Here is a 15,540-nt window from a genome sequence, read left to right as displayed (position 1 = left end):
TTCTAATATATATTTGAACTAATATGTTGTGCTCTTTTTATAGTGAATTCTTTTAAGTGATTTAAAAGATTTTGCTACAAGAAAAGGTTGTAGCAAATCAAGGATATTTGATACACAGTTTTTAAACTTTATAGGTATAGTTTAGAATGTGATAGGTTGTTGTTTATATATTTAACATTTTATATTATTTTATTAAGGCGTATAATTCTCATGTATCATTCGGTGAATAATAACATGACACATATTTATTCAATGGTGACGGTCTTATAAGCAAATATTAATAACTTTATTTCAATAAAATTAAATAACAATTAATTATAAATAAATATTAAAAATCTGAAATCTAAATTCAAAGTCCTAAACCCTAACCCAAGACACTAAACACTAAATTTAAGAGGTATTAATATTTATTTATAATGGTTACAATTAATGTTTAATTATTTTTAAATAAAATTATTGATATTTATTTACAAGTCATCATATTTTTATTGTTGCATAAGATTTATGCACCGACGATACATTAAATATTTTTTTTATTGTACCCTATACATACATGTCACTCTCATCCTGTTCTTGAGGTCTAAATAACTTCATAAGTTGTAACTGGATACAAACTTTTAAAAAATAATATTTAACGAGTAGGAAATTTGAATCTCAAGATTCTAACATCCAAGACCTTTTTCATGAGATGAGTTGCAACATTGTTGTTGAAGGCAGCCAAACAAAGAAAATGCAAATTGCCAAACAATTTCGAGTTGGGTCACACCATTGTCGGACTTAATTGACTCAAAACCGACATGGGGTTATGGGGGTAATGGGGTTATATAATGATACCAATGCAAGATTGCGAACAAACCAAACAAACAGAGAAGACGACCTAAAGTGGGAAGGACGAATATATCATATCGGTAATTACAACACATATTAATCTCCATAATTTATAATCGGTGGGGAAGGGGTGGGGGTTGTCTCCCATTAAGTGGCTTAGTCTAATCAAATCCCCATTTTCAACTCTCCTATCTTATCCAAATACCAAATTATTTTTGGATGCCTTGGTTTCAAGGAACATGACTCCCTTTCCCCTGGCATCCATCCCTAGCCCTACCATGGGGGACTGCTTTTTATTTTTCCTATACAACTTGTTGGGCTAACTAGTTTATGAGAGAAACAAAGCCCATACTTTTTATCCATTTTAAGAAACAGGGTTTTTCCAAGACCTGCCAACCATCCTATCCTATGTATAAGATAATGAGTAAAATTCCAAAAAGTTACGAGTCAGTTTAATTTTTGTGTATCATTTTGAAACAAAGCATAGTTTCTAACCATTATGAAAATTATTAGTGTAAACTAACTTTAAAATATGTTACGCATGTTATACCCGACAGTGATGCAAATCAAGGTCAGGCTCAGCCGAAAGACCATTCAAAAGAATGACAACCTAAAAGGATCAGCTCAGATGCAATTTATAATATAATTTATAAATGGGGCCGATTTCCCCATTCCCATTCCCTCCACTGTTGTAAATCAAATGGATAACAAAAAGTGTTTCCTTGAACTCCAAAGGGGGGCAACCAGGATAAACACTTGTGCCTTTTACTGTTTTAAATCATACAGTCAACTTAATTACCTACTACGTATATAGATAGAAGATAAATTGTCAACCATGAATTAGGGAAAACATAGATGACGGGTAATTTAACTGTAAAGGTCATCTTCATCAGCTCCTCCAGCAGCAGCAGCAAAAGGATCAGAGGCTGCAGTCCTGGAACCAGTTTCAGCGAACCTAAATTCACTTCCAAATCCCCTCGACTGCTGCAATGTTTGAGCAAATGCTTGATATTTGCGGATGTCAGCATCGCTCACACTCCTACGAGCAAACTTCATTGATTCCTCAAAATGTGCAGGCTTGATTTCTGCCACTTCATCCTCAACATCTTCCTCCATAGCTTCAGGGTTCTCACTTCTTCTCCTTTCTCTCTCAATATCCTGGAAACAGAAAAGTTATCTTATGCTAGTCTCAAACATTGTCAAAAACATATATAGCATATTCCACCATTACAGCATAGAAAATTGGCATTATCATACCTTTTCAATGTTTTCTCTTATGGCATATTTACATGCTCGTTGGCAAATTTCTGTGATATCAGCCCCACTAAACCCTTGAGTATATCTGGCAAGAGCTCTGAGGTCAACCTCTTTTGCAATTGGTGATTTCCTCAAGCAAGCCTTAAAAATCTGATGGCGAGAATCCTCGTCAGGGAGAGGAATATAGATCAACTGATCAAGACGACCTGGACGCAGAAGTGCTGGATCTATAATATCAGGTCGGTTGGTGGCTCCAATGATGAAAACAGTTTTCTTGGCAGACATGCCATCCATCTCAGTAAGAAGTTGGTTCAAAACCCTATCAGCAGCACCCCCTGCATCACCCACGCTGCTTCCTCTCTGCAATACATTAGCATAAAGCAGCATCAAACGATGGGCAAGCCAAAGAATGCCAACTGTTTACAAAGATAAGCATATTCTGATTGCTAGAATAATCCATGCACAGAAACCCATATGATGCCATGCTGCTGAAAGCCAGCCAATTCATAAAGATAATAGAACTCAATAGACTTGAATGTACCTGGGTAGCAATTGAATCAAGTTCATCAAAGAACAGTACACAAGGAGCAGACTGGCGAGCCTTGTCAAAAATTTCCCGCACATTGGCCTCACTCTCTCCGAACCACATTGTTAGTAATTCTGGACCCTTGACACTGATGAAGTTTGCCTGACACTCATTGGCAATAGCTTTGGCCAGAAGGGTTTTCCCACATCCTGGAGGGCCATAGAATAGTACTCCCTTTGAGGGTGACATCCCGAACTTCTCAAACTTTTCAGGATGCTCCACAGGATATTGAACAGTCTGCATACCAATGAATAAGTTAATTGCATTTTTTGAAAATTTTAAGATAAAAAGGTAAGTAAATCGATAAGTAATCAAAAGCAGTAAACAGTATTACCTCTTGAAGCTCCCTTTTAACATTCTCGAGGCCTCCAATATCTTCCCAACTGACATTAGGTACTTCAACAACCTGATCAAGTTCAAGAAATATGATTAGAAACAGAACTGACCCCAAAAAATCATAACTGGCGTAGAATTAGTATATTTCTGAGAAATATCCTGGTTATACTCACAGTTTCACGCAGGGCTGATGGATTGCTTGTTCCAAGAGCAGTCTGGAAGTGCTCATTTGAGACTGCCATAGAGTTGAGTATCTCAGCATCTATTGTCTCATCTTCCAAGTCAATCACATCCATCTTTTCCCTGATGCACTGTAATGCTGCCTCAGTACAGAGAGCTGCGAGATCAGCACCAACATAGCCATGTGTCTCCTTGGAAATTCTTTCTAAATCAACCTGATTTAAGTCAGGAAAATAAATTAGATTCACTAATTCTTTTTATGCAGGAAAAAAAGGCATAGCTTCTAATTTTGACATTACATCTTCAGCCAGCTTCATGTTCTTGGTGTGGATACGGAGCACCTCAAGACGGCCAACTTCATCAGGGACACCAATATCAATCTCCCTATCAAATCTTCCAAACCTTCTAAGAGCAGGATCAATGCTATTGGGACGATTTGTGGCCCCAATAACAATAACATGTGCACGGGATTTAAGACCATCCATCAATGTCAACAGCTGAGAGACAATTCTCCTCTCAACTTCACCATGTGTCTTCTCTCTCTTTGGAGCAATTGAATCAATTTCATCAATGAATATAATAGATGGTGCATTCTTCTCTGCTTCCTCAAAAGCTTTTCTAAGATTGCTTTCACTCTCCCCGGCCAATTTTGACATGATCTCAGGACCGTTGATGCAAAAAAAGAAAGCACCAGTTTCATTTGCAACTGCACGGGCAATCAAAGTCTTTCCAGATCCAGGAGGTCCATAAAGCAAGATTCCTTTAGGTGGCTTCACGCCAATTGATTTAAATAACTGTGGATGCCTCAATGGAAGCTCCACTAGTTCCCGAATCTGAGCCATCTGTTTTCTCACTCCGCCAACATCATCATAACCCACCTCATCTAATCTATTCTCATCCTCCCTCTTAACAGGCTCTCCTTCACAGAATATCTCAGTGTCTGGTGCGACCACACAATACTCTGGAGGGTCAGTCTCAATAACCTTGAATTCTACACTTCTCATTCCCCCTCTCACAAGGAAGAGATCACCCTTCCTCACTGGGCGGTATGCTTCCAGAAAGTAAGCTGTAAATTTAAAATTATCAAAGTCAATATTTAAGGACAAACAGCCAACCACCCAAAGGAGCAAGTGGTTAAGAGCTCTATGTTGGCATTTAAGGTCCAAGGTTCAGGTCCTAGCAAAGACATCCCACTCCCCCAATTTGTAATGTACCAAAAAAAAGTATTTAAGGACAGCATTGTCAATAATTCAACATGAAATCAAGTCCCCAAATATATTAACAAATATTTAGTATGAGTACATGATAAGTGATAAAGGAGTGGTTGCAATGCATGCATGTCCATATTAATTCAGCCACCTAGGATGCATGTATGAGGGTATCAGTCCACCCAAATGTACAGATAACGAGACAAACAAAAAAGATAGTCAGGCTATAAAGTATTTTTAACATCTGACATGCACAAGCAAAGAAAGAAGGAAAGACAAACCCTTGAAAGCTTAGGCCTACCAATAAATGCCTTTAAGAAGCAGGAAGTGAACTCCATAAGCTTAAAAATAATGTATTCAATCAATTAATAAGCTAATGATCGATTAAGAATGACAAATTATTATCTTATGACTCATTAACAAACAAGGAACGTTACCTGCCTAGTTAACCAAAGCTACCAAAAATAAATTATAGAAGACCAAACCATATACAAATTGTGAATAGAGGACTAAGAATTTACTCACGTTTCAGGTAAGCATCAAAGAGATTTCCAGTAACCCCTTCAATTGTGTCATCCACAGGCAAGATGTGCACACGTTTTCCATACTTAACATCTGGACACTGATGCACAGAGACAACATCACCAAGCCTAACTCTCAAGTTTGACCTAACAACCTTATTCATCCTGATCTTAGGTTCATCACATGTGTCATCTGCCAGAGCAATGCAGATAGTATCTTTCCTCTTCTTTCCCTTTGGACAAGAAAAAAAAAAAAGAAGAAGCAAAAAACAGTATTAACAGGATATATGCTTTAAAAGACATTGAAAGTTGAAATTGATAAGAAGAATTGGAATTCTATAACTATAGATGCCACTAGAATAAAAAGGCAAGCCTCAATCCCACAATGCACTCAAACTAAAATTGCATACTCCTCGGTAAATGAACAATCATTGCCAACCGACATAGGAAATTAGCCTCATTGCCAAAAAAGATTAACAGACAATGTTGACCCTCAACAACAAAATCATGTAAACAGCCTAAAATAACCTGCATTATACATCCAACCTAGCACAAGAAAACCCCAAATTGAAGATCAATAGGGAATAGCATAAAGACCCAGGAAACCCATTAAATAAAAACCTCATGTTCCAAGCAACCTAGTGAAAATTAAACCTCAAACATAAAAACAGCTAACATAAAATAATGCCCATTAAGAAAGAATCAGAAAAGTAAAAGAACCCAATAAGAAGAGGACTAATAAGAAGGCAAATCTAAAGTAGAAACCTTGATGAGAATAGTGTCACCGCGAAACAGCTGGAGCTTTTCCATGGTATCAGGATGAAGAGAAACAACAGAGTTATCATCGTTGATTGCCTCATCAACAACGAGTCGATTTGCTGCCTTCTTTCTTTCCAAGATCGCCGTACTAAAATCCTTCTTAGCCCCCTTCCTGAAACACAAACCCGCAATCAATACAGAGATATCAAAAACGAACCCATCGAAGAAAAAGGGAAAGCTAGATCTGGGTACTTACGAGTCAGAGGATTCAGCTTGGTTAGACATGGCTTATGGTTGATGAAATAGTCGCGAAACAAGAACAACTTCGTTTGGTTGTATAATGCTGGGTATCTGAAATTGTGATTAAAGAAAAAGGAAGGCCGTCGGGTTTTATATACATATATTTCTTGTTAAGAAAGAAAAGTTTGTTTTGGTCAATACTTATTTCCTTTTCCAATAACATCAAATAAATAATAATAATAATAATAATAATAATATAATGTGTTATTAATATTTTATTTCATTTATACTTTTTATATTTATAATAAACTGCGAAGAAGAATGGTAAATATTCTATTAATTAATAAAGTAAATATTTTTTTCTATCTTTTATTTTTATTTTATAACATAGTAATAATCTTATATTAAATATAATGTTCAGCTTCCCTAAAAAATATAATGATTAACGATTAACCCTTCCAATAAAATTTGGAAAGATTATTTCTTTGTCCCTAAAGTTAAATTTGACTTTTTAACTTGAGTTTATTTTTTAACTATTATTGCCTATAGCTAAAATTAAAAGAATGGAAGAAAATAAATATTTATGCATTTGTTTGATTGAAAATAATATCTAAAAAATTATTTTTTAAAAATAAATTTATTTTTAGAAAAATTGATATTTTTTAGTGTTTGAACAATTCTATATAAAATATTTTTTATTATTTAATAAATTTACTTGAAATTGTTTTTTAAAAATTGTTCTTAGTGAATCGAACACGACATTAATACATTTGTTACAAAATATTATAGTACAATTTCGTTTTGGCAATCAAAATTTATTTTATAATAAAATAATATTTTGTAATAATTAATATAATATATAAATTTAATAATAAAAAATAGTTAATAAAAAAACAATAGTGAGTATTTTTATTTAAAAACTTCACATAAATAAAATTAACAAAAAAATTAACTATATTAATAATTTGACCTGAATTTTGAAATCTGAAAAGTAAAGAGACTAAATTCTTGAAGATAAAAGTACAAAATATTAATATAAATATATTTCAGTGATATATGAAGAATATTATTTAAATTTTAAAATTATTTTTAAAAAAATTATTATTCAAATAAAATTTTATTATATTATTAAATATAAATAATTAAATATGTATGATTATTAATATTGAAAATTATAATATTTCGTATTTTAATATTTTAAATTTTTTTAAATTTTAAATTTAAATTTTATTAATAATACAATAATATTATACTTGATTCAATTTATTTTTTATATAAAAATAAAATTACTTATAAATGAATTCTTTTTCGAAAAATTATTTATGCTTTTCAAAAATGGTAAGTCATTTACAAGAAAAATGATTTATTTTCCATTGACATGTAAGTCATTTTTAATTTACCAAGCTGTTTTTTCATAAAAATAAACACAAGAAAATGTAGAAAATGTTTTCCGTAAGTCATTTTCCATGAAATAAACGCACCTTGAAAAACAACAAATTTTTTAACTGAATTTTTTTTTACCTATTTAGGCACCTAAAATTTTAAAATGTTACGATTTTTTGTCCAAAAGTAAGCATTCGTTAAAAGAAGCAACAAGCCAATGACATGATGCCACATATGTAGCTTTTATATTTTATTGTTTAATTTTAAAATATATCAAAAATGAAAAAAAAAGGGAAAACTGAAAAAATTATTGAAAAAGAAAGAAATAAGCTAAAGTAGTTTTATCTTTTAATTGAATTTTTTTTACTAAGATTTACCCTTTACACCAAAACATTGAAGTAATTCAAGTTTTTTACTGCAATAGATTCTCAAAATCTTTACCGGTTCAATTTCTAGAGAAATGTTTTTGTAATTCCTTTGATTTTGCTTGTTGAATTTTTTTTTTCAATTGAAGCATTGATCATTTACTCTTGTGGACACTAAAATACAGTCTTTTGAAACCCTAAAAAAGAAATTTGTGTTCTTCATGTGAGAGTCAGTATATTCCTCCACTGGGTTGTAGGTGTGTGGTGTCCCAAACCTGGCTAAAACGGTCCAACCCAAATCCGGAACATCACATTAGTCACTTACGTGGCTGCACTGCCGACCATCATTCACACCACAATATAAATAAGCATAATACTCAATTTAACAATTAAAGGTAACATACAAACCCTAAATCATGTGTATCTAGCAATAATCATCAATACAATAACCAGAGGTAAAATCATCATTTAACAAACATCATGCGAGACATTCGTAAAACATCAAATTGAACACACATTTAGTTTTTAAAGTACTATTAAAACAATATCTGGAAGAATTAACCAAAGCTGATAAGTAAAACTCATTTAATTTTAAAGTAAATGTTTAAGGACTAAATAGTAAATTTAGAAAAATATTTAGAAAAACCCTTTTTGCAATATTAGAAGTAAAATTATGAAATTAAACATGTAAAGCTTATGCATGCAAATTTTTATAGCATTTCATAGCATATAAGGACTCCAATTGCATTGCTTAAAAATTAGGACTCAATAGCAACGATAACAAAAACATGCCAAAACACATTGTGAGTCACGTTGTGACAATGTGAAACAGGGCGTCCCGATGTCATACAAACTTCATTGTGATGTTGTCTGCAATTTTTGTAAAAACAACCCAGCAACTTGCACTTACCGTTTCAACTCAATAACAAACATACCATTTCGTGTTCTTATGCCAATTTCTCACTTCTAACATATAGCATATATAGATCATTCAAAACATGCTCAATTACACTAGATCATTCAATCACTAATTTTGTCACCTTAAGTAATTAGTTAGGTTAGCATGCAATCCTAAAACCGCAATTCAATTACTCAACATATCAAATTTGCATTTCATGCATTTCCAAATGCAATAATGGTTCAAATTATATCAAATGGTCATTTTCAACTTATCTCAACCTATAACATACCATTCTAACACTTATACCAATTTTCAACCATTCTCAAGCATTTCAAATATCTATATTTCAAAACAACACATAACATGCCATTCAATCATTGTTCAGGCATTCAAACAATCACAATCCAAGTTGAAAAGTCCTTAAAATAGTCCATAATGTCCATTTACAAACCAATGAAATGGTAAAGTCTAAATCCCAGCAAATAGTCCCACATTATTTTCACTTTTGTAAGTTTAGAAGCCACATCACATACTCAAAACATTAGCCTTGGATAGATCACTTGCTTGCTCACTTCTCCTCTTTAATCAAACTATTTTTCTGCAAAATAATCATATAAGAGTGTGAGCTTAACCAAGCTCACTGAGTGTTCATGAAAGCCAAAAAGAAGCCACAATATCAAAGGTTAATAGAAAGCATACTATAACATTCATTCATGGCATTACATTAAGCATACCTCATAGCATTTCATATTAATATATTGGCATCTTGTGACTATGAAACATGTATAAAAACATCATACATTAGATAAATGGATCTCCAAACACATCAATGACTCATAAAGTCTAACATAGCCCATGAAGTGCAGCATAGAGCTAACACTCTCCAACACACCAATATATCTCAATGAATGGAGTCAAGCTTAACATTTTCTTATCTCTCCAACATATCTCGGGGCTTCAATGCCCAAACATAAACATATAGGTAAGTACTCACAATCCTATAGCATGTCAATGATATCCAATGGTTCCAAAAGACCACAATGCCAACATATCCATTTATACACATATATACTTACTGTTTTATGCACATATCCACTTATCATCTAACATATATTCATAACACTTTCATATTCACTTATAATGCACTTTTCAAGTGCTCTCATAATGCTCAAAGAGCCATGTTCATATAGATCTCATATCGTGTGCATAAAACCAACAAGGCTCATATCATATACTGTCATATACACATAGCAATTGCAATGTTATCTCAACATGCACCACATATCATATCGCATAGGCATTATTTAAGCAATAATAATAGATCGAGTAAGAAAGCTTACACTCGGAACTTAGGATAGGTACTTAGGCTAATCTAAGCTGCTAATTAACTCAGTGAATTGTGCTTAGAAGCAATAATCTCGATCACTTATCGATTCACTTTTGCTTGAACGTCCAAAGCTCAAATTAGCAACACCTTGTACCCAACCTGATCATGGGGCTAGGTACCATGTGTCACAATTAACTCGAATAACTAAACAAAATTTTTAGCCTTATTTACATACAAACTTGGACAATACTAAATTATACATCTATTACTACTATTCAACCCTTACTCAACACCATGGGTAACAACAAATTTTTAAACTTTAAATTTAGATTATATTCTATACCATACAATACTAAGTTCTTAAATTCATTCTTCCTTATTAACCATGAACAATTATTTACATATTGTGACTCAAGACTTTACTGCAGATACACTTAGTTAATCCTCGAGGCGTGGCCTTTAAGGGAGCCCATCTATATGCATGAAACAACTACCATGCCCTTCGTATGAACCTATCAATGTGTGGCTTGGTCCATTCATACGACCATTGAATCAATTCTTGTCCCTTCATACAAGGCTGTACAATTGTAAGTTCAGATGAATTTAGTGAGATTCTATATCCTATAAATCAAAGACTCAATTTTTGGGTAAATAAGAATAATAGCACAAAATTAATCCATTCATTCCATATCAAACTTAATATAGACTTATTATAATACCCTAGAAATTTTCTTATGAATTAGCCTGTGATTATAAGACTCATTTGCTGTATTGAATTTGAGATTTGGCTGATACTTAATCACCTTGTTCTTTGTAGTCTTGTACTCATAAAATAGTCTCGTAGGACTTTTCCACTCTATACCATTTTACTAAGATACCTCTAGTACCAAATAGTTCCCGGCGGACTACCTCTTTCTTAGGTTTCCCTTAGTGACTTCCACATTTGATAGTCCCAAGTGGACTTCCTCACACTATATAATCTTAACAAACTATTGTTTCTTTCGTTATTTCTTGGCAGACTTCCTAACCAAGATAGTCCTTGGCGGACTTCCCTTTTTAAAGAGTCTTCAGCTAACTTCAACTTTTCTAGCGACCTCTTTATCAACATCACTTAGGATTTCAAATCTAATAAACCATTATGTAAGCATTTATCCTGTGATGGTTCTACATCAAATATTGCGGACTCTTAACAGCAGATGCATATTAAAAATTCCTTGAAAAAAAATACCCTTTCCTTTCACATATTTCGCGTTTTAAACATTTCTACCGTTCTTCTTATATTTGCATTTTGGCGGATCCTGTAATTAGCATGCTTACTCATTTTTTAGACGCACCATGATCATCTTGTCAAACTACTCGTCGCGCGAGTCATACAATAACCTCCCTTTTTATGCCCTGGCAGTCTTCTTTGTTCACTATCCTAGTAGACTCTATCTTTGCCATACTCTGTACCTATTTGCTACTGGATCATGCCATAACTAACCATGGAATTTTGATTCCAAAGAATTAGTAAACCCCTTTCAAGCTATCAGCCAGTAGGACCTATATACTGTTTACACGGTGTCACCCCGAAGAACTTATATACCGTCATCACGGTGTCGCCCCGAAGGAGCAGTAGATAACTATTTACACGTTGCCACCAAACTCCCTTAAATCCCATAACAATCTGCTTATTCCTCCATTACACCAAATTTTCTTTCTTTATCTACCATGTCAAAGTAACTCCTTCTGTGCACTGCATTTTATTAACATATGTTTCATGTAAAGCATTGTACTTATTACTATAACATACAATACACCATTTATCAATATGTCAATACATAACCACATTTGGCATCCAGAAACATACTTGCAAACGTCCATATATTTTCACAACTTTATGCATGCATGACATATTCATTCACCATGATCATACACAACCATGGAATTCAGATTGAGCTCATATCAGACTCACGAACAGAACATTCCAACTCATCAACAATAAACACCTAAATAGAGTGCAGAAACTCACCTTAAATCTATCATCCTCGTCAGCCTAGCTTATCCAAAATGCTAGAGCCTCCTTTGTCTTGGGAGCTAAGCATGACAATCATCTATATTGATTAAATCGAAGGTATTCAAACCTTAAAAACCCAAAATCCATTATTATATAGAAACTTTTTAGGAGTCTTTACTTCTCTCTTCTTCTAATTCACGAGTATAAAAAGACTTAGGATCTTACCAACTTATTGGATTCTTTACTTTCTAGTCTCGAGTTTCACATCCACTACCCCATGTAGAGCTTTCCTTAGCTTTCTCTTCTTTGCAGCAGCTGAAGAAATTAGTGTAGATGAGAAGAAAAATATAAACAGAATTGAGAAGAATTTCTTTGCAGAAATATCCCTTCTCACACTCGCATATATATACACCCCTATTTTGCATGGTCTCCAAGCCTCAATTAAGCCATCCATCAACAATCATTTTGTTTTCCACTATGGAACCAGTCGAGTCCAACTTAACCAAACCATAATTGAAACTCAACTGATTACCAATCAATTACCAAAATTTCCAAGTTTCCTAGTTGAGCCCACCGGTTTACTATTTTATTCAATTAACTCCCAATTTTCCTTTAACTTAGGGACTTTACTAAAAATAGAATGTGACAAAATTCTTATTTCTAATCCCTAATCATGATTTTAAACATCCTAAATAACATATCATAACAGATCTAAGCCATCATAATCAGCTAATTTCTCGAATCTAACTTTTTCGAAAAATTGATCATGTATGAACATTAAAAGAGGAAAAACTCTCAATTCTTCAAAATTCTTTAATGGTTTATTAAATTGAGTCTACAAACCTTTTATTTAGATCAAAACAAGTTGAAAACCATTTAAAAACATTTGATTTAACTTAAAGATTTAGATTTCAACATTTTTTAGCTAAATTTCATTTCAAAACTTTCAATATATGTAATTCTCAATATTGTTGATTAAATCTTGAATTGTAAAAACAAAAAGCTTAGTTTTGATCATTAGAAATTAGAATATTACCTCAATTTGGGAAGAATGATGAATTGTAGATCTAATTCGATGAAGAATGTTTGAAAAGAAATGAAGAAATTGATGATGAAAACGAGGATTTTCTTTAAAATGGAAGGATGATTTGGTGTTTGGAAGGCTAGAAAGTTAGATTTGTTTGGGTAATTTGAGAGAAAAAGCTCTGATTTGTATTTGAGAATTTTTTTTTGAATGAAAGATGATAAAAGAGGGAAGAGACATGGGTTGTTTAAATAGGCAAAAGGGGAAAACAAATTTTAAATTTAGGGGAAATTGCCTTTTTAAAACTCAGTTTTCTCCCTTTTTCAAATCAATTCATTTTTTGTAAATTAAAACACATTTTCCTAATTAATTTCAAATTCAGTTTCATTTTATTCGTTTTAAGTTATTTAATAACCAAACACTTGATCCGAATTTCTCAACCTAATTTTTAGGCTTGATAATCATTATAATATTTTATTTTATTTATTAAACACTTCTAACCTAATTCTAGTATCCAGATCAGATATCCGATCCACTAACCCGATTCTACTAACTCAATTTTTGGGATGTGACAAAGTGTTTATTACCTAGATTAAAAATTTTGAATCATTCTTTTAAACCCCTAAAACCCAAAAGAACTTGAGAAACTAAAAATCACAATATTTAGGTTGGTTAAATTGCAAACCCAAAATCTGAGTCAATTGAGTTGCTGATAAAGATTTTTGGGGTTAGGATTAACTAAATTAGCCAACATAAATTATGCCATCATACTATGCTACATAATCATCTGAGCAACTACAATCAAGTATACATTATACAACTATTTACACATACAAATAAGTATATTATGCCATCATACTATGCTACATAATCATTTCCAAGTCTCATATGAACTTACGAAAGCTTTTTTGCTAACCTGAGGTTGAATTAGAACCAAATTGTAAAGTTTTCAAAATTTTGGGTCGACGTCATGACATCATCAATCAGTGAGTTACGTCACAACCTCAAACATCTCAACGTTGTAACCCTACTAACTGTTGATCTATGTCGCAACGTCGAGGACTCGTGGTCACGATATTTCCCCTATTTTGGCAATGAACATATTGGAACATTTTTCATGCTTTTAATCAAACACCTATATACTTTCATACATTTTTTCACAATCAAGACACCACCATTCCATACCAATCAATACCAAATCAAGCCTATAAACATTCAAAATCAAACATTCAATTTAGTCCAAAATAAATATTCGTCATCTAGACATATTCAACCTTTTATCGAACTAGCTATACAAAATTATTTCATTTCCAAATTCAAACATATCATACTTATGCAATTTGGGAGCCAAGCACTTAAATGAACTTAACATGAATCAAACAAAGCACACACAAAGTTATATTTCATGCTTAACATTCAAACATACCATTTCCAAACCATTCATCAACTTAGCTACCTTAACTACACTTTGTGACCTTTAACATGCTAAAGTCATGCAAGTTTAAGACCATTACTCATGCTAGCATTAAACATGACGAGCGTCATGTATCAAATAAGTCATATGGCAAGCTTATCACACAAGATCAACCATAGCCACAATTGCCACATAACTATCCACCCGAAAATGACCATTTTCAGACCAAGGTGCCCTTATACATGCCACAATATTTAGACTCAAAACGAATATATTTCTACCATCTTTTTGATAATGTGTGCTTCGCGTTGATTCGACTTATCAAATTCCATAAAGTGATGATCTATAAGTAGGGAAAACAACTAGAGTAAGCATACAAATTCTTAGTAAGTGAAAATGGAAAATATTATGCTTACCTTGTTCACATTTAAGCATATTAACTACAAAAGTTTTGGCATACATTTGGCTAACCTTGGCATATAATGTTAGAGCTAAACACATGCCAACATTGAAATTCAAATACGTTAGACATATTACATATCAAGAATATCATCAATTCATACCAAATTACTTACGTACAACTTATCAAGTTACCGAAATCATACCATTTCAATTTGAATCACAAATCATAACAACATATCAAATCAGTTCCTTTCCCTTTTTCAAATCTAACATCCAATTACAAATTATTCATTTCAATGTCACATTTTATTATTAATCTATATAATTACACCATTTACACATTATTCATTTCAATACATTTCAAGTTTCCAATTTCAATTATAATGTTTTGCCTGATGGAGCATTAGTAAAATGGAATTGGATACATAGGTTAACTACACCACACCAGGTAGCTTGTAAGAACTTAAACTACACCGCACCAGGGCACTGAAGTGTAAATTCCGTAGGCATCATATGCAAATACATCCCTCGACCACACCAGGATCTCTGTAGAGGCATATAATGTTCGATGATCCGCAACAGATGTTGGATCTCGATATAACCTTTAATAATTTTTGTACAATCACATATCTTGTATAAGCATGCATAAGACCCTATTAGCATGCTAATCGTATCCTAACATTTTAGTAAGTTCACATAGGCATCAATTATACATATATACATTACCATTCCCTGTAAACAATCCTTTTCACATGAGTATACCCTATAATTATCAATATTTACAATCACACCCCTGTAAATGATCACATTTTT

The 15,540-nt window shown here is 32.8% G+C and overlaps 1 protein-coding gene across 1 annotated transcript; it reads right to left on the bottom strand.

Moving 5' to 3' along the window:
* Positions 1 to 1,471: 1,471 nt before the first annotated feature.
* LOC107899473 (cell division cycle protein 48 homolog) lies at positions 1,472 to 6,114 on the bottom strand. The gene is made up of 9 exons (XM_016825192.2): positions 5,932 to 6,114; positions 5,682 to 5,847; positions 4,921 to 5,149; positions 3,487 to 4,253; positions 3,181 to 3,402; positions 3,006 to 3,077; positions 2,627 to 2,908; positions 2,086 to 2,445; positions 1,472 to 1,986 (listed from the first exon to the last, which is right to left on the bottom strand). The coding sequence occupies exons 1-9, from the start codon at positions 5,958 to 5,960 to the stop codon at positions 1,696 to 1,698; spliced, it is 2,418 nt and encodes an 805-aa protein (XP_016680681.1). The 5' UTR covers positions 5,961 to 6,114; the 3' UTR covers positions 1,472 to 1,695.
* Positions 6,115 to 15,540: the final 9,426 nt, after the last annotated feature.

The sequence above is a fragment of the Gossypium hirsutum genome, chromosome D04, assembly GCF_007990345.1.
Source record: "Gossypium hirsutum isolate 1008001.06 chromosome D04, Gossypium_hirsutum_v2.1, whole genome shotgun sequence".
NCBI lineage: Eukaryota > Viridiplantae > Streptophyta > Magnoliopsida > Malvales > Malvaceae > Gossypium > Gossypium hirsutum.
Note: the sequence above shows the minus strand (reverse complement) of the source record. Positions and strands in the feature narration are given on the sequence as shown.

Excerpts from the sequence above, each read along its gene's own strand:
- LOC107899473 (XM_016825192.2), bottom strand. The coding sequence starts at position 5,960 with ATGTCTAACCAAGCTGAATCCTCTGACTC. Across the intron at positions 5,150-5,681 it reads GTGACACTATTCTCATCAAG|GGAAAGAAGAGGAAAGATAC; the intron begins GTTTCTACTTTA and ends TCTTGTCCAAAG. Across the intron at positions 3,078-3,180 it reads CATCAGCCCTGCGTGAAACT|GTTGTTGAAGTACCTAATGT; the intron begins GTGAGTATAACC and ends GAACTTGATCAG.